At 45.4% G+C, this 24,625-nt stretch overlaps 1 protein-coding gene across 4 annotated transcripts in view; it reads left to right on the top strand.

Annotated features, from left to right (window-relative positions):
* kif11 (kinesin family member 11) overlaps window positions 1-24,625 on the top strand; it is a 28,573-nt gene that overhangs the window by 1,702 nt on the left and 2,246 nt on the right. For all 4 annotated transcript variants that reach the window (XM_061689995.1, XM_061689998.1, XM_061689997.1 and 1 more), the window contains exons 5-26: window positions 236-314; window positions 385-570; window positions 2,153-2,277; window positions 2,374-2,464; window positions 3,484-3,629; window positions 3,697-3,793; window positions 4,307-4,402; window positions 5,380-5,468; window positions 5,539-5,626; window positions 6,941-7,014; window positions 7,101-7,215; window positions 8,066-8,137; window positions 9,754-9,889; window positions 10,154-10,326; window positions 10,694-10,819; window positions 10,941-11,096; window positions 12,616-12,755; window positions 14,104-14,264; window positions 17,748-17,866; window positions 20,668-20,890; window positions 21,397-21,590; window positions 24,333-24,443. In XM_061689995.1, coding sequence (XP_061545979.1) covers window positions 236-314; window positions 385-570; window positions 2,153-2,277; window positions 2,374-2,464; window positions 3,484-3,629; window positions 3,697-3,793; window positions 4,307-4,402; window positions 5,380-5,468; window positions 5,539-5,626; window positions 6,941-7,014; window positions 7,101-7,215; window positions 8,066-8,137; window positions 9,754-9,889; window positions 10,154-10,326; window positions 10,694-10,819; window positions 10,941-11,096; window positions 12,616-12,755; window positions 14,104-14,264; window positions 17,748-17,866; window positions 20,668-20,890; window positions 21,397-21,590; window positions 24,333-24,443 — 2,797 coding nt within the window. The remainder of the gene's footprint in view (window positions 1-235; window positions 315-384; window positions 571-2,152; window positions 2,278-2,373; window positions 2,465-3,483; window positions 3,630-3,696; window positions 3,794-4,306; window positions 4,403-5,379; window positions 5,469-5,538; window positions 5,627-6,940; window positions 7,015-7,100; window positions 7,216-8,065; window positions 8,138-9,753; window positions 9,890-10,153; window positions 10,327-10,693; window positions 10,820-10,940; window positions 11,097-12,615; window positions 12,756-14,103; window positions 14,265-17,747; window positions 17,867-20,667; window positions 20,891-21,396; window positions 21,591-24,332; window positions 24,444-24,625) is intronic.

Below are 24,625 nucleotides of genomic sequence, written 5' to 3'. Positions count from 1 at the left end.
GGGAAAGCGCCAATGATCGGTCCAATTTGCTGAAACGTTGCGATTGTTGGAGGAAATTGCAGGCTCGGCCACAATTCACAGCGATTGGTCGACTTTGCCAGAATTTATTTGATTATTATTTTTTTTTTTTTTTTTTTTTTTTTTAATTTTAATTTTTTTTTTTTTTGATTTTTTTTTGCGAGACTTTGTGAATTCCTGGCGGGACTGAACTTTCTTCACATGCTGTGCATTGCAGTTATGGCCAGACGGGAACGGGGAAGACATTCACCATGGAGGGAGAAAGAAGTCCGGACGAACAGTTCACCTGGGAGGAGGCAAGCGGGATCCGTCTCTAATCACGTGACGGGACGTCGCCTGACCGCTTCCCTCTCGTTGCGCTTCCAGGACCCCCTTGCCGGCATCATACCGAGAACTCTCCACCAGATCTTCGCGAAGCTGTCCGAGAACGGCACGGAGTTCTCCGTCAAAGTGTCGCTGCTGGAAATCTACAACGAGGAGCTGTTCGACCTGCTCAGCCCCAGCGAGGACGTCAACGAGCGGCTGCAGCTCTTTGACGACCCACGGAACAAGGTACCTTTTTCAGCAAACGACTGAAAATTGGTCCCCCAAAAAAGAAAAACTAAGGAGAGGGCACATTCACAATGCACATTTCAGCCATTTATTGAATGCCGGGAGAACAGTAAGACACAACTACAATGAGCGCACTCGCTCGCGCAGGAGCTGCTGTGTCCAGCAGCTTAAAGCCACACACTCACACGCACGCTCGTTGATGTCACATGCCACCCCACCAGGCCCCGCCTCTTAAAGGCACATGCATGTACACAGACACTGCATTCCGTACAATAGGTATTAACACGAGATAACCCAGCCCGACTGATCGTCGTGTCTGCGTGGCGGCCATGTTGGGAAGGTCGTCGTTACCATGAAGGCAACGGCGCGCTACTTTTGTTTACATTGAGACGAACAAAAACAACAGCTTTCATGTATTGTAGTATTTCTGCCCGAACGTGGAGATTTCAGCCCACTAATAACTTGAGAAAACACCTTGCAGTAAATTGCAGTTGTAGTTTGGGCTGTGCATACACACACACACACACACACACACACACAGAGTAATATTAGAATTTGCACATTGACATTTTATTTTATCGATGTTCATGCTGTGGTTAAAAAAATCTGAAGATACCTTTTACTCAGTATTTGAGTAATTATTTGACTGTGTACTTTGTACTGTGAAGTAATTTTTCGGAGGATTACTTTTACTTGAGTCACATTATTGTCAAGTAACAGTCCTCTTACTTGAGTACAATATTTGGCTCCTCTCCCCACCTCTGGAGCGGACATCCTTTATTGCTACTCTTACGTTTAAGCAACATGTTTGCTCATCAGATCAGTTTTTGTTGCACCGGTCTTTTGTATTTTCGCATTGAGGTGCTGCAGGTCGTGGGCCTGGTTGCGGTCCCAAGTGGAACCGCGAAGCACACGTAACATCGGCGAGAAGAGCTGATCCGCTAGTACATCTTGTATTAGGAAACCCGGCTACAATTATCTAATTAGTTTACGGATGTTAATTTGAAATGTATTAAGCTACGGAGTGATGTTAGGAATTATGTCACAACACAGAATGAACTAGCTTCAAATTCAGAAATGGATAATAAAAATAGAAAAAAAATACGTTCTGAGGATGCTGTCCACAGCGAAGTCTCGAAGAATGTCAAAGTGGCCCTTGCAGTCTTCCATTTTTCTGTACGCGACCCTCAGAGGAAAAACCTTGAACACCTCTGAGATAAAGAAAGCAGCTGAGGCGCTGGTCAGACAGCCTTGTGCTAATGTGCTAACCTTTGGGGCGGCTTGGCACATAGGCTAAGCGTACGCCCTGCCTCGGGCAAGACACTTAAGTCACATTGGCCATGAATGAATGCGGTCGGATGTTTGGTTGTGGTCGAATGGGCCGCGGGCGCAGATTGGCAGCCACGCTTCTGTCAGACTGCCCCCTGCAGGGCAGCTGTGGCTACACAAGTAGCTTACCACCACTAGGGTGTGACTGTCGAATGAATAATGTGTGCAATTGTGAAGCGCTCTGAGTGCCTTGAAAAGCACGATATATGTGGTATGCATTATTATTATCATTCATTTGTTGTTGTGCTGGCAGCGTGGCGTTGTGGTCAAAGGTCTGGAGGAGGTGACCGTTCATAACAAAGACGAGGTCTATCACATCCTGGAGAGAGGATCCGCCAAGAGGAGGACCGCCTCCACACTCATGAATGCCTACTCCAGGTAGACCCCTGTCACACCCCACACATCCATATTTGATAAAGGAAAGTTTTTGTGCTTACCTGCTTTTTAAATTTGTTTTCTTTAACTCGTGCGCAGCCGCTCGCATTCGGTCTTCTCGGTCACCATTCACATGAAGGAGTTGACACTTGACGGCGAGGAGCTCGTCAAGATCGGCAAACTCAACCTGGTAAAGCAAACTTAACTTAACGATAACCTCCCAGAAAGATTTCTACTGGCTACTGCAATTGTCTGTAGTTGCCACAAGATGGGGAAAAAGGACTACTTTTGGATAGATACTTTATTTTGTGAGGGAATGAGATGTGGTTGGTTATATTTTTTGGGAAGAAAGTTGATGGGAAAATGAAGCTCCTCAGCGTTTCTTTGGCACCAAGATGAGCGCATAAACAATGACTAGCTTGACGTTTTCAGTGAATAACAGATGGTAGGTTTCCCCCCCAAAAAAAATCTAAGAATAGGTGTCTTTGCGAATGTAGCATGCTAGCCGGTCGAGCTGAACGGCGCAGTCTGGAACGCTATGTTTCCACAAACATGAAAACACAGCTATCTCCCACCGTCTTACGGGTGGAACGGAACAGTTGAATGTAATGCAGCTTGTTGTCCAGAGAACGTACGTAAAACACGAAAATAACTGTTTGTTTGGGACAGAGAGCAGCGCAGTGCCGCCATCTTGTGTAATGGCACTCAGGGTTATTAAAATTTTGAGGATGTTAGGAACGCTGTGTTTGCATATGAGCTGCTGGTGTTGATCACCAGCAGATAACTGGCTGACTTGCTGGCAAACAGCAGCGGGATGAAATATTCCAGTACAGGGAGAAAGCAGGGTGGTAAACCTCTCAAGATGATGCACTGAAAGGTCCGTGTCGCTATTGGCAGTGGTGGAAGTAAAGCGCTGATTAGCGTACGAGTACAATAAGTGCCCAACTAATAATCGTTTTTTGCTTCTTTTTTTTAATTTCTTTATTATTATTATTATTATTTTAATATAAATATAAATAACATGAGCGTAGCTATATACCACTGAACCAAAAATGTCATAAAATGGCTCACCGGAAAATAGCATTGCAATGAGTGTCTTTTCGGGTTGTGGATGCTGCGACTTAAACGCCAGTGTCTCCACACTTGTTCAAATTTTGTAAACGGTTTCAAAGCGGAATGATGGCATTTTACGTTATCGGTCTCACCCAGGTGGACCTGGCGGGTAGCGAGAACATCGGCCGCTCTGGCGCGGTGGACAAACGGGCACGGGAGGCGGGAAACATCAATCAGTCTCTCTTGACACTGGGCCGCGTCATCACGGCTCTGGTGGAGAAGAGACCCCACGTCCCGTACAGGTGCAGTACACGCAGATCATAGATGTACATGTCGTAGATTACATGGCCGTTGATGAACTTCCTGTAGGGAGTCCAAGCTGACGCGCATCCTGCAGGACTCCCTGGGGGGACGCACCAAGACCTCCATTATCGCCACCGTGTCACCATCTTCCAGTAATCTCGAGGTGTGTTTTTGACTCATCTGTGCACACAACAAACAACTTTGACAAGACTGAGATGAAGACGACATGGACACTTTCATTGATTTGACTGTTTGGGAAAAGAACAATCAATTAATTGTGCGATTATATTCTGTGTGTATTTTTAATGGGATGGGAGGTTCTGAACTCCTCTTTTTGAGGACAATGATGCTCAGAGGAGTTTTATCAGTGGGATTGCACAGTATGTCCCTCTGCTGCTAGTGTCGGACTTCTAAACAGTTGGCTAGTTGAGGCTGCAGACAAGTAGTACACTCCATTTTGTCCTGATTGCTTCAAAAATACTCACCAAGCCACGACTTGGAACTCAAACCCACATAGTTGGCACTCTCGTGAGTCAAGGTACCACTGCACTGAACTGTACTGTATCTTGCCTCTGTCCTTTTTTGCCCCAAAATGACTAAATCAACGATCAATGGTCTAATTTGAAATGAGATCAATGAAATGATTATGAGCCCTAACACGTCTTTGTTTGTGCAGGAGACGCTGAGCACGTTGGAGTACGCCAGCAGAGCAAAAAATATCATGAACAAGCCCGAGGTGAACCAGAAGCTCACCAAGAGGACGCTCATCAAGGTAAGTCCGGCTCCGCACTCACATCAGCGCCGTCGTGCGGGAAGCGCCACACGGGCACGCCGGCACTTCGGGAGCCATTCCCGACACGGCCAATCCTCTATATCCTGTGGTTCCCTTTATCCTTTATACAGCGGGCATCTTCAAACGGCGGACCGTAGTCCGGGTCCAGACTGAGTGTCTACTGAATGTGTCTATTTACCCGCCTCTTCCTTAACTATCTTTTTTATGGTTTAAAACATTAGATCAAGTAGAATATACTGTATGTACAGTATCAAATGCCTCGACAGGCTCACTGTGCAGGGCATCCATCTATCCAGTATCTCAGTGCGTCGGCTACTCTTATTTTTATGCGATGCTGTCCAGTCCAACCGCAGTTTGCAGCAGGCCTTACGGTTTTGAATGTTGAATTAAAAAAGCACTTTATGTGCATTTGAAATACATGTATTCATTTTCAATTGTTCATGCATTGTTGTCCTTTAGTGGGATACAAATCATCAAATCATCATCCGGTTTTTCAGTAAATTTGCAAAACCATACATTTTAAAATGTATTCTACTGAAACCTGTCCCTCAAGGTTAAATTCAACTCCCACGCGGACATATACTCTTGTGTTGCACAACACATTATAGAACCAGATCTCACACGTGGAGACATGCAAGGAGAGATTCAGAGTGAAAGAGGTGCGCAAAGAGTGTCGCACCACTTGAACTGGGGTAGTGAGGATGATGACTTGTTCAAGGCCACCTCAACAATAGCCAGCAGGCAGGCGAGCATCTCGCCAACTAGTTGCCATTTTTACGTGTTTGAAAGGTCGGCTGCGCAAATGAAAACATTTTTGGTGTTCTGACCTTTGCCCTGGGAACACCTTTGCAACTGGACCTCTACAAATTGTAATGGAAAATTCCTGCTCTATCGTGATGAGTGAGTAGGGAACGAGTGAAGGATTCTCAAAATATTCTCTCTTTGTTGACGCCCAGGAATACACGGAGGAGATCGAGCGCCTCAAGCGAGACCTGGCCGCCACCAGGGACAAAAATGGCGTCTACCTGTCAATGGAAAACTACGTGTATGTGCAGGCGTGTTGATGTCGTGTCTTCTGTGCAAGTGTGCGTGTTCTGAAAAGTTGTGCGTTGCAGGAGCATGATGGAACAGATCACCGCCAACAACGAACACGTCGCGGAGTACACTGAACGCATCGCCGCCATGGAGGACGAGCTTAAGAAGGTAGAAGATGACCTCATTCAACAAATGTTCTTGTGCATGTGCTCGCCCGTGTGATGTCAAACCTGGCTTAATCCGGATCTGATCCAGATTGCACATTTGACGTGTGGACACACACGCTGCCTTTGTGGATTGGAATTTTGAATTTGTTGTTGTTGTTATTATTTTTCAAGTCTCCAGAAAAAACACATTAATGATCACAGTTATTGTGTAAGCGTGGCCAAAAGAGCATCGGTCTAAACCAGTATTAATTCAGAAGTGATCCAAATTGCGAATTTAACGTGCAAAACGCAAGGCTTTTTTATGCTGCTTTTCTGGATAGGAAACTTGGGTTTTCATTCCAGAAAATATGGTAATGGTCACAATTATTTGGGAAAAAAGTCCTGTAATGTGAAACCAGGATTAAGCCACATCTCTTTTTGAGTGTCGAATGGGGCAGTTGTGCTGCACCCTGTGAGGGAAGGACAGGACAAGATAAGACAGGACTGTTACAGCAGGGGAAGCATGCAGGACAGAGGTCGTGGACCCGGCTGTACAACTGAAGTGTGGTGGGAGTGGCTATGTCAATTATAAACGTCTATAGGACCAGAGTGTAAGGGAGGGGGGGTACCCAAGACATTCGCATAGTCGTAAGTTGTTTGTCGCAATGAGTGAGTGGCCCCACACCCAGCGAATAGGTCCCAGGGGTGTATGTCTGCGGACACATGCAAGTGAATTGACCCCGCTTGCGTGCGCAATAGCCGTCAAAAGTGTCCTGTAATTGCTGCGCCTGAACCGTGGGGGCTGAGGACCCCACCACACCCAACCGAGAGGCGGGGTCGGTCCCAGGGGCCCACCCGAATGCGGCCCGGCGCACGGGACACCTCCCGCGCCGAGGGACCCGGGGTGGTCCGCCGGCCCCACCGAGGCTCCCCAAAAACCCGCTACCAGGAGGAGGCCGCAAAAGGTGCTCTGTCCTGAGTTGTTGAACACATCTACATGTAAATACCGTGAAATAAAATCTGGACTTCTGAACTTTTGTCTCATATTCATCTTTTGATCTGAAACCCAAATGTCTTTCAATGTACAACAAAAACAATGGTATTGACCTTGCCTTTCCAATACTTTTGGAGGGGACTGTATGTAGTCCATTAAAAGAGGGGATGCGTGTTTTTAATGAATTAAGGTCTCGGGAATTAGCCCCATCTGGTCCTAATTAAAAATGAAATGTGTGAACAGAATCGAGGCTCTCTCATGCTGCTATTAGTAATGATCACCTTTATTGATGTCAAACTGGGCTCAATCTCCGGCTAATCCAGATTTCGTCTGTGCATGCAGGTGAGCGAGCTGTTTGCAGACGGTAAAAGTCAGCTGGAGCTCTGCGCCGCCGAGCTGGACGACAAGCAGCAGAGGTGAGGAGCTTTCCTGCCCGCCGACAACCTATCGGGCACCCTCGCCGTCACCTCACGACTCGTGTGTTTGTGTGTCTACTGTGTAGACTGGAGGAGACCAGCAGAGACCTTGAGGCCACAAAAGAGAAGCTGGCCGAGGAGGAGTTCATCGCCGGAGAGTTTCACTCGGCCCAGGAGGATCTCTACAGCACCGCCACGCAGGTCCTGCCCCAGGCATCATACGAAGACACACAATGATTGACAGATGATATCTGCAGAAACATTTGTTTCATAGCTGCAAATCGTACATCTAGTAGGACTGGCCTATTAATAGATTCCCCCCATCAATTAGAGTATAATTGTCAGGATGATTTCTGACGAATCTGTGATTCATCAATATGTTCGTACTTGGTGTTCTCTGAGAGTACACAAATTTATAACCTCATCAGTGTATACACACGCGATCAGCTTTCGAAAAAAACGTCAACACATTTTGTAATTTAACTTTGGAATTAATGAAAAATGATTAACATTTTTGTATGTTGTCAGTTTCTGTGTTTAGCAAGCTTTCCGATGAGTCCAGTCTTTTGAAAATAGGATAAAGATTCGCTTGATGCAGATGCCCTCTTCTAGGGAAAAGGGGTGCGGGTAACGCAGACTGCAGATGGCCAGCATGAGCTGCTCATTTGGAATGTATTCTGATTCATTAACACGCGCATAGTGGTGCGAAGAAAACTGGCCGTCACGCACGTGTCTTGAGTCCGACGGTGACTTTGCGTACATGCTTAGCTTGTGCGCAGAGAGAACATTTCTACGCATTTATTAGTGAATGTCATTTGCTTTTTCTATAACCAAAGACATTTATTTTTGTGAGATTTACTTAGTCCTTATTGCCCAGCCCTATATACACCTATCGTGCATCATCATCTGCTAATTATGCGGAATGTTTGTGCACTACTGAAAGAGTAAGGTCTTGTCACATTTAGAGTAGTCAGGATCATCAAAATGATGTTTTATTTTTTTTGTTTTATTTTATTTTTTATTATTGTATTTGTTGTGCTTGTGTGTACAGCTGCTGAACACGGCGGAAGCCAGCACCAGCGACGTCTCAGGTCTGCACGCCAAGCTGGACAGGAAGAAGCTGGTAAAGCTAACTGTGCTAACTCTGTTAGCGTGCAGCTCTTTGCAACTGCTCTCAGCCTGGCATATATTTTGCCATGTGACAGGAGTTTAACCGAGAGCATTGTTTTGAAAATTTTAAATCTACATGCACACAAATACTCGTAAATAGAAAAATAGCCTTAACCCTATGGTCAGTAACAAATACTGTAGTCTAATTTACTACAGTAATTTTACAATGAGGTGCTATATGCACAACCTACTTCCGCATTCGACAAAACGGGTCAAAGCACTTCCTCCCTGCTCGCATGAATGGCGGAGGGGACTGTGACAAAGCACTCGTAGGAACTTTAAATGCCAATGCCTGTTATTGAACACAAGATGTCACCACAGAGCTACCAAAGATGACATTAGCCAGTGTTTAAGCTTTGTTCATATTTATGGACAGAGGTGGGTTTCAAATCTGCAGTAGAAGGTATTCAAGTCGTTGGCTAGTGTGCTATTGTTCTCGGCTTGGGGGGATCGTCGCTTGTATTGGTCAGCGATTGGAATGCATGCCAGACTGATTTTGAGTCGTTAGTGCTAAACTGTTTTTCCAACTTTGCTGCAATGTTAATTTCTTGAGTCAGCTGGTTTCTAGCTCGATTGTACAGGGCCCTGTCCCCGCTCTGATATGCGTCCTCCTTAGCTTGGCTCAAGTTGCTTACGTTTGGCAGTGAACCACGGCTCGTTGTTGTTGAATGTGCGAAATGACTTTGTTGGTACACGCACATCTTCACAGAAGCTAATATAGGATGTGACTGTATCCGTATATTCCTCCAGGCTATCCAGTGGATAAATAAAAGTAGTGAACGGCGCGTCGATCATTGTAGCGCAGCAAAGGTATCGATCCTTCTTCACATAAATACTCAAGTAAAAGTCAAAAGTACAGTGCATTTAAAGTACTGTTACATGTACAGTTTATCGAAAATGTTACTTGAGTAAATGTAGCGCATTACTACCCACCTCTGTTTATGGATATCAAATCATACTCGTATAGAAAAAGAATATAACTTTTGTGCAAAGACACCAGCCATAAAGAAACCAAAATTGGAGCAAGGTCGGCTTTAAACTACCATGTCATCAACCTATAGTCACATGCTCGGTAGCTCAGCATACATACACAGGAAGTCCGCTGACCTGTTTTCTGGGTTTGATCGTGTATTTCGGAGCACGTTTTTAAGGAACTAAAGAGTACATTCAAGCAAAATTGCTCCAAAGTCCATAACATGAAATAATTGACTTGGAATGCTGCATTTGGAGCACAGAAGGGATTTAACAGCCAAAATCAAATAGCATGCATACAATATAAATAAGGGCCCAAAATGAGATTCTTGAATGTATAAAATATTTAAAAAGGCCCATACTTCATCACCTTGCGCTTTCTGCCACTTTTCATCCTTCACTGCCGCTGTTGTCTGTGCTTCATCTTGAAAGCTCTTTTGGAGTTGATATCCGTTATATTTTCACAGGAGTACCTTGTATCTTTGGGCCGCATTTATAAAACAAAAAAAAACCAAAAAAATTCATCCTCAGTGCAGTACATAAGATTTGAGATTTTCAAGTGTCTTGTTCCAAAATGACCTATTATTTTGATTGCAGGTGGAGCAGCACAATGAGACTGCACAGCAGAGTTTCGCCGAGCGCATGTCGGCAGCCTTCAGCGACGTGCAGCGCGGCGTCCAGCAACAAGGCGACAAACATCGACACGTCCTCTGCGGCTACTCGCAGGCTATCGGTACCAACTGCTGTATATAATAATTTGATTTACGAAGTGGACTAGATACAGCAGCATTGGACTACTAAATGTCCATTAAAATCCCGTTTTAAGGAGTAGGCAATGAGTGAATGTTTCCGCACACCGCATTCTCATATTCCCTACTCCCGAAGCACTACAAAGGGATTTTTAATTAGTGGACGTTACAAATTGGCCAATTATATTGTGGGATTAGATAGGGTCATTGATGTGGGCAATGTCTGCTAACGGTCACCTCTCTCTTAGGCGATGTTCTGACGGGCAGCACGGCGGCGCTGACTAGCGCTGTGAGCGGCGTGGGAGGCCTGGCGGATGGTGTCGGGCGGCTGGTGGGGGAGGGTGTGGCGCGGTGGCAGGCGCGCGTGCGGCGGCACCAGGGGCTCAGCCAGCGGGGCAAAGAGGTCCTCAAGGAGTTTCTGGTGAGCAATCCAGACATGGACACTGTCTTCGCTGGGCAACACCTGGACCACTGATCTCTCTCTCGCTCTCTCTCTCGCTCTCTCTCTCGCTCTCTCTCTCTCTCTCTCTCTCTCTCTCTCTCTCGCTCTCTCTCTCGCTCTCTCTCTCTCTCTCTCTCTCTCTCTCTCTCTGTATTTCTGACTGTTTGTGTGTCTCTCTTTTGATCTCTTCCTATCTTTCATTTTCTCATGTTTTAATTTTCCTCATTCTTTCACCTCTTCCTTTCTTTTTTTCTTTCCATCTTTCTTTCGCTTCTCTTTTTCTCACTTTTCTTCTTGTTTCTCTTGCTCTCTCTCCTCCGCCTGCTCTCCCGCTGTGTGTACATAGGAGGAGCACCAGAGGGACATGAAGGAAGTTCTTCAGGGTCAAACTCTGTTGGGTTTTTCAGTGCTCCAGGAGCTGACCGCCTCCCTGAGGAACACCACAGAGGCGCAGCAAGCACTGGCTGACGAGGTTGTCTAGGGGTCGGGGGGGTTTGCATGCAGTTTGTTGTCGTCGTCTTTTTAAAAAAAAAAAAAAAAAAAAAAATTTTTTTCTTTTCCACGGCACGCTTTTGCTGTCTTCCCCGCATCAGGTTGAGGCCATGAAGCAGACGGGCCAGTTCTTCAGCAGCCTGGTTGCCGACCTGGCGGCCCTGCGTGAGGCCACAGTCCAGAATCTGAATGCCCTACAGGACAAACACGACCAGCTGGAGGAGCAGATCCGAAAAACGAAGGAGATGAACCAGAAGGTAATGGATGCCTCACTCACTGCTTCTGTTTTTTTTGTTTGGCCAGCCAACAAGCGTTCCAACATTTAAACCCAACGGTGCATACGCCTAATAAAGAAAACTAGGACTGGATTTTAACATAATAAAAGAGAAGGGAGGGAGAAACTCGTTTTACAAATTGTTACTTTAGAATTAAAAGTCACAACAACAACACACATCCTTTTTGCGCTTTTATTGATGCAGTTTTCTCTTTTCCCACATGCCTGGTAATTTATAGGTTACTTTCAACTGGAACATGGTTTCCAGTTGACTCCCATTAAAATGTACCATTCAAGAATTCCCTCCTTCCGATGGTAGGTGATGGCAGCCGCCCGCCGCAATCGCCAGCAGCACTCCTGCACTGAACTGCAGTTACTAGTGCAAACCGGTTTTCTAGGTTTTTTTACCACTTCACTCGAGCGGCGGCAGGTCTGAAGCGCAACGCATTCATCAAAGGACAACTGAGCCACATGACTTTAATTTTAAAAAATTGCCGATGTAGGTAGGAGCATTAACAATGTCATTAAGATTCTGCAGTGCTGTAAAAAAAAGTATTGCCCCCCTTGTCAAATTCTTATATTCTTGTATAGTTTCTCCACGTTAATGTTGAAGATCATCAAACCAATGTAAATATCAGACAAATATGACCCAAGTGAACTTAAAAATGCTGTTTTTAAATGATCTTATTTGTGAAAGAAACCTAAGAACTAGTTGGGACATCCTCAGCAGCAACAACTGAAATCAAGCGTTTTCTCGAACTGGTAATAGGAGTCTAATCTGTGGAGATATTTTGGACTACTCTTCCAGAATTGTTTGAATTTTCGAGCATGAACGGCGTTCCATGTCTCACTGGTGGGAGCGCTCTCCGGCACCCCCTCCAAGGACTCCGAAAAGAGTGGGTACTCTGAACTGCTGTTTGGTGCATAGGCACAGACAACAGTCAGGACCCGTCCCCCCCCACCTGAAAGCGGAGGTGGGGGGGGGGCAACCTTCTCGTCTACCGAGGTAAACTCCAATGTACAGGCACAGAGACATGGGGCAATCAGTATGCCCACGCCTGCCTTGGCGCCTCTCACCGCGGGCAAATCCAGAGTGGAAGAGAGTCCAACCCCTTTTGAGAAGACTGGTACCAGAGTCACCAGAGTTTTTGTCAAGGCGAGCCCGACTTTATCCAGTGAGAATTTCTTGACATTGCACACCAGCCTCAGGCTCTTCCTCTACCAGAGAGGTAATGTTCCACATCCCTAGAGCCAACTTCTGTAGCCGGGGATCCGACCGCCAAAGTCCCTGACCGATCGTTGAAACGGTTTATCCACTGTAAGTGGTTCCTAGACCCCAAAAAGTTTGAGAACTCCTGACTTGCTTTACCAAAATAACTAAAGTTTGGCATCATCTGCACACAAAAAAAAAAATCGCAGCAGGATTCTTAATGACTAAGAAAAAGCTTCAGGCTGGAAAAAAGTCTCTCTTTCTAACTTGAGCATCATGACACCTCCTCCAGGGTCTCAAGCAGACCATCCAGATGCTGCAGGACCAGCTCAACCTTCTGGCCAGGGAGTCGAGTGAGGACTACGAGAACCTGAGCTTGTCCTGCAGAGCCCTGAAGACTCCCCTTCAGAACCTTCAGGAGAGCCTGAGCAGGTGAGCCGGCATCGTCCTCATGACAAACCAACAAAACGGCGGCAGCAGTCTGCCCATCCTTCCTTTCCATTTTCAATTGTGACTTTATTTTTTGGTTTTCAAATCACAAACAAAAAAGTTCAAAAATAGAAAACCATTAGGGTTTGCTAACGAGCGTTACGTAATAAACGCACAGTACGTTTGCTTATTATCCAGAAGAATAGTTGACTGACGCATATTTGCGGTTCTGCATTCGCAAAGTCACACATTCATGGACTTGTTTGGGAACCGATCCTCTATTATTTGCGCTAAAACTCACCTATTTGCTGTTTTTGGTTTCAGGCCAAAGCAATGTCTAATATAAAAGCATTGCTTAGGCAGCACGTTGAACTGATGGGAGGAACTTCATTTCGTCAGGCCATAGGTCTTTCGAATGGAAAAAGTGGCAATTTGGGTGGATGGACGGTTCCTGGCAGATTTTGGCTACTGGCGGCTGGGCTCGATCCCTCTCGCCAATAGCGAGGGATAGGGATTCTAATCCACTGGATTAGACAAAGTGCGCTGAAAGCAGTCGGCTATGTGAAGAAAGTCACGTGACCAACGCGGAACACGGCATACAGTCGCTGACTTCTTGTGTAAGGTATTCTAACGAGCATAAATAACTAGGATCGACGACATGATTGTTTGAAGCCGAACCTACTAGAATTGTGTTTTCTTTATGGCTGGTGGCAAAGGTTACATGTATGATCTAGTACATGAAAGGGTCCCCTTCCCCATTCACCTCGGGGAAGAGGAAGTGCGTATGCCCGGTTGGCCAAATGCAGAACTCGGTCGCGCATGTAGCGGATTGTCATGTCTTCCTCATTTCCTTCCTCTAAACCAACCTTCTTCCCAACCTTTATTGAGCCGAGGCGCATATTTTATAGGAGAAAAATCTCACAGCACATCAGCAAACAAATGTCAGAGAAAGAATGAATACTAAAGATGAACTGAGCTCATGATCGGGGATTGCTGCCGTAGTCTTCTGCGTACTTCGGTTGTAAAAATGCTCTATGCTGACCATTCGGGTAAAGCCTGCTTTTTTTAACCATTTCAGTTGTCAATGTGAATATAATGTTTTTTTTCCCCCAAATCTCTTGAAGTGGCCAATTAAAACCAATATTTTTTTTCTTTTTCTTTTAACCTATTTATTGGGTTGAATCATACACTTTGGGTCAAATGTTTTAGGATGTTGTTGTTGTTGAGAGGAATTTCATGTAATATGATTAGTTTCCGAAAGCTTAGTATTGGAAATGGAAAGAAGAAATGATGGAGTGTTTGTGGCGTGCGCTCGCTCACGTCGCCGCTTGTCTCCCGTGCTCCTCCTCAGTGGCTGCAGCTCAGTGGAACATCAGGCGTCCACGAGGGCCCGACTCCTGTGTTCCACCTCCTCATCGCTCGCCTCCATGCTGCGGGTCCACGTCGACGAGAGCCAGCGGGTCTTGGGGGAGGCCGGCGATTGCTGTGAGCGGCTCCGGCGTGGCGTGTCGGGTACGAGCCCCTATTCTTACGCTGGCGTCTGAGTCAGAGGTCACGTCACGGTGTCCTCAGCTGTGTTGGAATCACTCCCGATCACAAACTCGTGCCGTTCTCATGTGGAGTGAGTAGGCTTGCAAAGGGGTGGAACATTTCCAGAAAGTTTTTTACGCGATCAGGATTTTTGGGCCAATCGGCGAGTTTAAAGAAACTATAGCCGATCCGACCACAAAATGGAGCAATGTCCCTCTTTAAATGACTTGTTCATTTACTGTGTCTTAGGCTTTAGAAGATCGGGATTTTTGGGGCCGATCACCGATTAGCGAAATTTAAAAAAACGATAACCGATCCGATCACAAGATGGAGCAGTATCTATTTAAATGACTTTTTCATTCACAGTATATACTTGTGTAGTGTATACTGAGTATCTTCTCTAGTCCAGTGATTCCCAACCGGTGTGCCGTGGAGACGTTAGTCTGCCATGAGTGAGCTTCAGGTGTGCCGTTACTTAACTGCTCAACAAATGATTCATTTACAAGAAATAATGTATCTTTTTTCCTCTGTTTATGCCAGTGAGGCATAGTGACAGACGGAACAAATAAATTCTCTTCTTTTAGATGGCAGGAAGTACATACAGCAATTACAGTATATCTACTTTTTGTGACATTTTGTTTGTTGCGTGCTGTGAGATTTTCCAATTGTAAAATATGTGGCTTGGCTCCATAGAGGTTGGAAATCACTGCTCTAGTCAGATCAGTCAGGTCAAACCAACATTACAACATGACAGAAATTATGGGAGCTAACTTACTATAATTTAATTACTTTATTTTAATTAAATTACTTCACACACACCAAAACTTGAGAGCATGTTTCGACATAACGCCGGGATGTTTACGCACAACCTGTTAGTGCTAGGACCAGCTTGTTAGGCTACGTAACGTTTTGTTGCCTGCTTGCGAGCGGTATCGTATTAAAAGTACTGTGAACATACCTCAAGCAAGCCTTAAATGAACGTAATCTCCCAAGCCCCGGTGACCACCAGCACACGTTTTCCCCATTTTGTTTTTATAATGCACGCGTCACGATGTCGTCGCCATGGTAATGAGTGTATCCGGCCGCGTTTGAGTTAACAAGATAAAGCCCAGTGATCGTAAAAGACGGGACGCGGTGGTATCAGAATGCAAGAGTTTATTTCAGTAGTCTGACCATAGTGCAATCGTGAAAGAACAAATTTGTCTTGTAGTATGATCCACACCGCTATGTTTTTTATTTTATTTTTTAAATTACTTTATTGGTTGTCAGATATTTACAGTACTATGTCAAAAGACACACAACAAGGCTAAAAATAAACTAGCTTTTTGATTCAAATATATTGTACACAATGGCGATGCGGAGTAAATGTCTTTTGCGGAGTTGATCAATTACGTCATTGATCGGATCGACGAATTATGACATTGAACCCGATCGGCATAAAAGGCAAATTATCGGCCGATACCGATCAAGCCGATCAGATCGGTGTAAAGTCTAATTGTTGAACTTAAAATTGTCTAAAACCTCTGATTTCAGACTCTCAACAGTAAATATTCTCTGATAGGCATGGGAGGGTATCAGATTCTGATTGCATAACAAACCTTGAGCAAACATACAGCTCTAAAATGTATTATTTTGAACAAATGGGGGTAAATAAAGCGACTGTTTTCCATTGAACACAATCTATTTTATTTTTAAACTACCGTATTTTCACGACCATAAGGCGGACAGTTTTAAAAGGCGCAGTCTCAGTTACGGGGTCTATTTCTGTATTTAATACATACATAAGGCGCACCTGTATTATTGGGCGCAGGCACGCTAAAACATACGCTAGCATGCAGGAAATGCTCCCAGTCAGTCAAGCGGAGCGCTCCTCACACAACAGCATTTACAGATTTTGGAGCTCTGTGCACACATAAAGCGCCCCGTCCATTTTGGAGAAAATTTAAGGCTTAAGTGTGCCTTATGGTCGTGAAAATACGTTAAATAGAACATTTGGAATATTGTCAAACATGTCCCATGTTAAGTTAAAGCAATCAATAAAAAAGTGAAAAAAGTTGACGTGACGTTGACGAAGTTGTGGAGGGGTGTGGGAGATTCCAGGTGCTGCCTTATCTCCTTCCTCATTTGTTCCTCCGATTGTTTGGGTGACACTGGTGACTCAATCTGCCCCTCGTGTCGCCTTATCGCTTGTTCCTCCGATTGTTTGGGAACAACTTGATACTCCTGCACTTTTTGTCCTTCAGCCGTGTAAAAAGGCCAATGTTTTCCTTTTGGGCCGCTGTGAAAGAATTATAGTTATCATGTTTGAAGCATGTTCATATTTTGTAGAAATTCGCCCACGCAGATGTGTGGACGAGACAAGGAAGCCGTCTGGTTCACCCTTACTTAACCTGTATGGTTCACACTTCCTCCACAAAGATGTGTAATTATGCTGACTGCTGAAGAAAACTGTCAAAATAACAGGAAACGATCTAAGCATTTTTCCAGTGCACCTGCGCATCCACTGTGTCGCATGCTGCTTTTGTTAAAATAAATAGCGGACGAGGGCAGCACTTCTTTGTCAGTCTTGGTGAGCACACTCAGCCAGTGAGTTGCTCTGCTGTCCCTCGCGAGCAGAAAAGACAATCTTGGTTGGTGTGAGTTCATTTCGATACAGTCCTCAGGCTTGTCTCAGTTGTTTTGAAGAAACTTCTCTGACAGCCGCTGAATGACGTACGCAGTAAAAAAATGTTGGCAGCCAATAACTTAACCCCTTGTCTAGTAAGACACGATTAACGATCGTTATAGCGGCTGCCCTGACCGCAATGGAAAAGAAACCCAGATGAAGGGAATCACAACTGTAGAGTTCTTTGCCATTTGTGAGCGTGCACGACTGCCCGACGGTCAAACAGAACGAAGACGTACCGTCCTTGACAGTTCATAATATTGACGGGATTTCCAATGAAAAGTCGGTGCTTGCAGACTAATGTTATTGTTTATTTTATTTTTTATTTTTTGTGTTTTATGTATTAACAGTATTTGCTTCCATTAAGTTGCAATTTGTGATTGCACTTTGTAATCGCATATTTATTCAGTTAGCCTTTGCTAAAGTAAAATCTTTGAGCGTACATTTGAGATTTTGCAATAAACTTTAATGCAAAATAAAATGATCTGAATAATCAATTCTAAAAATATTAGACGGTGACAGCCCTACTTGATTTGCTTAAGTGGGCCACAAATAAGTGCCGTTGATCGAGAATGTTGTAATTGCGTGAGAGCAATGTCATCATTGCCGGTGTCCGAGAAGGGTTCCAAAACGGTTTTTCCATTTCACTGAAGTGTGCACTAGATAATCCAAAAAAAAAAAATCCTCGATAGTGATGAGGGAATGAATCGCTACAACGGGATTTTGAGTGGACTTTTTTGTCAACTATATAAAGTATGTGAATGATTTACATCTTGACCTCGGTCCCCATGTGTGCGCAGGTACGCTTCAACGAGACCAGGTTTGGAGCGCCGCGCTGGAGCAGCACGCCGACGAGCGAGCCCAGGAGCTCCTCTCCCTGGCGGGCGAGGAGTTTGCTGACGCCCAGACCCTCAGTCAGGTACAAGCAGGATAGACTCAGCTGCCGGTGCGCCTTCACTCGCGTTGCTGAACAAATTGTAACAAGATAAGTCGGCTATTCCCGCAACTGTGTGGGTCATTTTCATATAAGTTGATCAATAACAGTAGTGACATGGCCCACTGAATTTCCTTTTGAAAATTCATTTGACTCATATGGATATTGGAATTCTTGGCAGTTATCATCAATCAAAGGTCACAATTGTTTCTAAGGAAAAAATGCATTCTAAAGTCATAGTTTTCAAACTTTTAATACTAATATGTCTTCTTTAAATGAAGTTTGATGATTTGCAACATATTTTGTGAAGATACTGGTGCCATTTTTGCATAGCTCAGAATTTTCTCCTTGCTTAATTTGCCTTTTCCTTGAAAATGCATCTTAGTGTTTTTGTTTTTTTTTGTTTTTTTGTTTTTTATATATTTTATATATATATATATATATATATAAACGTCTTTGCTGTTAATGCCACAGGAGAGAGACCCGTGATGTTGTTGCAATACACCACAGGGATCTGTGAGCTGAAGTGCCAGGATGAGACAGCCATTTTGCATTCACACAATAGCAAACAGCTGTTATTTCTGAGATTATGAATTTGTGAAAGTGTCGCAGTGATTACATGTCTTTATCATTCTTCCGATTGTATCAAAAGTGTAATGCTTTAATGAGTAATACGGATCATTTATATCCTTGTATCCGCTGAGTTTGAAGAAACAAAACGTAAATTGTACAACTCACACAATTTTAAGAAGCTGTTTGATTTAGTCTTTACTGTTAAAAAGATGTGTACTTCAATGGGCCACCACCATTTGCTATGTCAATCAGGCTTGCCTTTGCTATGAATGCCTTAAAATTTAAATCAATAACCTTTTGAAAATAGGACTTTAAGTAGGGTTGTTTCAGCATGGTCAACATTTACAACCCCAATTCCAATGAAGTGGCGACATTGTTAAACAAAAACAGAATCCAATGATTTGCAAATCATGTTCAACCTATATTTAACTGAATACACTACAAAGACGAGATATTTCATGTTCAAACTGATCAACTTGATTGTTTTTATCAAATAATCATCAACTTAGAATTTGATGGCTGCAACACGTTCCAAAAAAGCTGGGACAGGGGGCAAAAAATTTGAGGAATGCTCATCAAACACGTGTTTGGAACAGCCCACAGGTGAACAGGCTCATTGGGAACAGGTGGGTGCCATGATTGCTTCCATGAATTGCTCAGTCATTCACAAGCAAAGATGGGGCGAGCTTCACCTCTTTGTGAACAAGTGTGTGAGAAAATTGTCCAACAGTTTAAGGACAATGTTCCTCAACGTACAATTGCAAGGAATTCAGGGATTTCATCATCTACGGTCCATAATGTCGTCGAAAGGTTAAAAGAGAGGAAAAAAATCTGGAGAAAATCACTGCATGGAAGCGGCGAGGCGGGAAAAACGACATTGAATGCCCGTGACCTTCGATCCCTCAGGCGGCACTGCATCAAAAACCGACATCAATGTGTAAAGGTTATCACCGCGTGGGCTCAGGAACACTTCAGAAAACCAATGTCAGTCAATACAGTTCGGCGCTACATCTGGAAGTGCAACTTGAAACTCTACTATGCAAAGCAAAAGCCATTTATCAACAACACCCAGAAACGCCGCCGGCTTCTCTGGGCCCGAGCTCATCTAAGATGGACTGAGGCAAAGTGGAAAAGTGTTCTGTGGTCCGACGAGTCCACATTTGAAATTGTTTTGGGAAATTGTGGACATCGTGTCATCCGGGCCAAAGAGGAAAAGAACCATCCGGACTGTTATGGACGCAAAGTTCAAAAGCCGGCATCTGTGATGGTATGGGGCTGTGTTACTGCCAATGGCATGGGTGACTTACACATCTGTGAAGGCACCATTCATGCTGAAAGGGTACATACAGGTTATGGAGAAACGTACGCTGCCATCCAAGCGACGTCTTTTTCATGGACGCCCCTGCTGATTTCAGCAAGACAATGCCAAACCACATTCTGCGCGTGTTACAACAGCGTGGCTTCGTAGTACAAGAGTGCGGGTACTAGACTGGCCTGCCTGTGGTCCCAGACCTGTCTCCCATTGAAAATGTGTGGCGCATTATGAAGCGTAAAATACGACAACCGAGCTGTTGAACAGCTGAAGCTGTACATCGAGCGAGAATGGGAAAGAATTCCACCTACAAAGCTTCAACAATGAGTGTCCTCAGTTCCCAAACATTTATTGAATGTTGTTCAAAGAAAAGGTGATGTAACACAGTGGTAAACATCAGAATCAGAATCATCTTTATTTGCCAAATATGTCCAAACACACAAGGAATTTGTCTCCGGTAGTTGGAGCCGCTCTAGTACAACAAACAGTCAATTTACAGAACACTTTGGGGACATAAAGACATTGACAAAAAACAATTGTGCAAAAAGATGCAGAGTCCTCGAGCACTTAGAGCAGTTCGAACGACTAATATTGCAATAGTCCGGTGCAATGACCATTGTGCAAAGGGCGCTGAGACCCCGTCCCAGCTTTTTTGGAACATCATGTAGCCGTAAAATTCTAAGTTAATGATTATTTGCTAAAAACAATAATTTATCAGTTTAAACATTAAATATCTTGTCTTTGTCGTGTATTCAATTAAATATAGGTTGAACATGATTTGCAAGTCATTGTATTCTCCATATTCGTTGGAATTGGGGTTGTACTCAAGTGTCTTTGCTGTTATTGAGGAGTCCATAGGAGTCTTTGCGCCACTCAGGCTTCTTCTCTGGCTCTCCTCCAGAGCGTGAAGACGTACGGCGCAGAGCGGCTCAGCGCGTTGGAGGAGGAGGTAAGGGCCCGGCAGGAGGAAGTGAAGCGGGCCTTGGAGAATCTGCAAAGCCAGACCTCCTCGGACGGCGCCGCCCTCGACCGGCAGCAAGCCGACATCCTGGAGCGGGTGGATGCCAGTCAGCGGCTGGTCCAAAACTTCCTGCTGGAGGAGTTGCGGCACGACATGCCCACCGGTAACAAAAAAAGAAAAAATACCTCAGCAAACCTTCACTGTGATTACTACGGCTGATTGATTTCAGGTTTTTCTCAAGACAAGGGTGGGTTTTTTTCTTTTTTTTTTTTTTTTTTTTTTTTTTTTAAATGGCTTCTGCGCGTTCCCATTGATGTGCACTATTTACACTAACAGCATGAATGTTCACAGAGAGTAGCTCTTTCCTAAAAACTTTTTAGGAAAAAGATCTGCAAATAGGTCAAAATGTGTAAATACGTGTGTGTGTGTGTATCTATATATGTATTATACATGTACGCGTGTTCTGTGTTGAGACGGCAGCAAAGGGTCCGCCACCCCGACAGCAGTTCGGTCAAGGCGTTAGAAGGGCTTTCAGTCACTCGCATCGTGGACTAGGATGGAAGGGGGACAAAAATGGGAAGTTTAGGAACAAATTGAGATTATATTTGAACGCAGTGTCGGCCACCAGTTGACACCTGTTGCTCCCCGGCGCCCCCCCCCCCCCCTCAGGTCAGACGCCTCAGAGGCGCAACTTCGTGTACCCGCGGCAGATGGCGAAGGCGGCGAGCCGCGCGGACATCCTGGAGAGTCTGAGGTGGCAGCAGGATCAGCTGAAGGCGACCACTGAGGAGGAAGACGACCATGACGACGACGACGACAACGACGAAGAGTCCAAGGAGGAGGACGACGACAAATGCAGCCAGGTGCACCCATAATCTTTATCCTCCTCGTTTTCGAACATATATTTATATAATTTAAGCGGAACGGAAGATGAATGAATATATAGTGGGTACGGAAATTATTCAGGCCCCCTTAAATTTTTCACTTTGTTTCAGCCATTTGCTAAAATAATTTGTTCATTTTTTTCCTCATTAATGTACACACAGCACCCCATATTGACAGAAATGGTTGAACATTTTGCAGGTTTATTAAAAAAGAAAAGCTGAAATATCACACAGCCATAAGGCTTCAGACCCTTTGCTGTGACACTCACATATTTGTCCATTTCTTCTGACCACCCTTGACATGGTTCTCCACCTTCATTGGAGTCCAGCTGTGTTTGATTATACTGATTGGACCTGATTAGGAAAGACACACCCCTGTCTATAGAAGACCTTGCAGCTCACAGTGCATGTCAGAGCAAATGAGAATCAGGAGGTCAAAGGAACTGCCTGAAGAGCTCAGAGACTGAATTGTAGCGAGGCACAGATCTGGCCAAGGTTGCAAAAAAAAATTCTGCTGCACTTAAGGTTTCTAAGACCACAGTGGCCTCCATATCCTGAAATGGGAGACGTTTGGGACGACCGGAACCCTTCCTAGAGCCGGCCGTGCGGTTAAACTGAGCGATCGGGGGAGAAGAGCCTCGGTGAGAGAGGTCAAGAAGAATCCAACGATCACCGTGGCTAAGCTCCAGAGATGCGGTCGGGAGATGGGAGAAAGTTCTAGAAAGTCAGCCATCGCCGCAGCCCTCCACCAGTCGGGGCTTTATGGCAGAGTGGGCCGACGGAAGGAAGCCTCTCCTCAGTGCAAGACGCGTGAAAGCCCGCATGGGGTTTGCTCAAAAACGCCTCAAGGACTCCAAGATGGTGAGAAATAAGATTCTCTGGTCTGATGAGACCAAGATCGAACTTTTCGGCCTTAATTCTAGGTGGCTTGTGTGGAGAAAACCGGGCACCGCTCATCACCTGTCCAATACAGTCCCAAACGTGAAGCACGGTGGCGGCAGCATCGTGCCGGGGGTGTTTTTCAGCTGCAGGGACGGGAAGACCGGTTGCAATCGAAGCAAAGGTGAATGCGGCCGAGTACAGGGATATCCTGGACGAAAACCTTCTCCGGAGCGCTCGGGACCTCGGACTGGGCCGAAGGTTAACCTTCCAACAAGACAATGACCCGAAGCACACAGCTAAAATAACGAAGGAGTGGCTTCAGAACAACTCTGACTGTTCTTGTATGGCCCAGCCAGAGTCCTGACTTCAACCCAATTGAGCATCTGTGGAAAGACCTGAAAATGGCTGCCCACCAACGTTCACCATCTGACCTGACAGAACTGGAGAGGATTTGCCAGGAGCAATGGCAGATGATCCCCAATCCCAGGTGTGAAAAACTTGTTGCATCATTCCCAAAAAGACTCACGGCTGTATTAGCGCAAAAGGGCGTTTCTGCTAAATACTCAGCAAAGGATCTGAATACTTATGGCTGTGTGATATGTCAGTTTTTCGTTTAATACATCTGAAAAAAATGCAATTTAAAAAAAATAACTTTTTTTAATTTTTAATTTTTTTCCTCTCCCCTGTCAATATGGGGTCCTGTGTGTAGATTGAGGGGGGGAAAAATAACTTAAATGATTTTAGCTAATGGCTGCAATATAACGGAGTGAAAAATTTAAGGGGTTCTGAATACTTTCTGGACCTATTTTGTGTGTGTGTGTGTGTGTACGTACGTATATTTAAGTTTCGAGCCAAATTTAAGCAAATCTTGAGTGAAGTGGGGGGGGGGTGCAGCAGTTGACATACTTGAATGCCCTCACATGTGGGCAAGGAGAGGGGCCGCCGTGAATGCATTTTCAGCCATTTCTTGACGGGACAAAGAGTCAAATATGATACGAAATGAAGACATTCGCAAGGAGATTCTGTGGGCCACAACACACTCTCAGACGCTCGCACACGGGCAGAACTTTATGGAAGAATTGGTCAACTCAATTTAGAAAATAAGGGATTTTTATTTTCAAAATCAACTTTACTTGCTCACTACAAACCATCCGGGCCCCCGCCATCCATCCATTGTCTTTCGCTTATCCGGGGTCGGGTCGCGGGGGCAGTAGCTTTTGCAAGGACGCCCAGACAGCCGAAGGACGTAGTCTCTCCAGCGTGTCCCGGGTCGTCCCCGGGGTCTCCTCCCGGTGGGACGTGCCCGGAACACCTCACCGGGGAGGCCTCCGGGTAGCATCCGAATCAGATGCCCCGGCCACCTCGTCTGGCTCCTCTCGATGCGGAGGAGCAACGGCTCGACTCTGAGATCCTCCCGGATGACCGAGCTTCTCACCCGTTCTCTAAGGGAGAGCCCGGACACCCTGCGGAGGAAACTCACTTCGGCCGCTCGTATCCGGGATCTCGTTCTTTGGGTCGCGACCCGCAGCTCGTCACCATAGGTGAGGGGAGGAACGCAGATCGACCGGTAAATCGAGAGCGAGCTTCGCCTTTCGGCCTAGCTCCTTCTTTACCACAACGGACCGGTACGAGGTCCACATCACTGCAAACACTGCACCTATCCGCCTGTCGATCTCCCGTTCTATTCTTCCCTCACTCGTGAACAAGACCCCGAGATATTTGAACTCCTCCACTTGGGACGGGATCTCATCCCCGAGCGTTTCCGTTTTTAAGACTCAAAACATGATCCTCGAGCACAAAAGTTTGCCCCCACGTAACAGAGCGCGCCTTGATCTTCAGGGCTCCCTGGAGGACGAGCTGAGCGCGTGCAACGAGACCGTGGCCGCCGAGGAACCCTTCATCGACGAGAACCTGGTCTTCAACGAAAGCAAGCGCGTTCCCTTCTTCAAGGTGAGCCAACGACGTCGCCCGCGCTTCCGGGTGGCAAAAGGCACAGCCGCTCCAGCGGCAGCACTCTTCAACGATGCCTCCCGTCTCAACATGCTCATTGATTGTTGAGCACAGGTGTCGAACTTAAGGCCCAGGGGCCAAATCTGGCCCACCAAGTCAATTCATGTGGCCCCGAAAGCAAA

This window comes from Phycodurus eques, chromosome 11, assembly GCF_024500275.1.
Source record: "Phycodurus eques isolate BA_2022a chromosome 11, UOR_Pequ_1.1, whole genome shotgun sequence".
Taxonomy (NCBI): Eukaryota; Metazoa; Chordata; class Actinopteri; order Syngnathiformes; family Syngnathidae; genus Phycodurus; species Phycodurus eques.
This window is presented reverse-complemented; position numbering and strand designations above follow the sequence as displayed.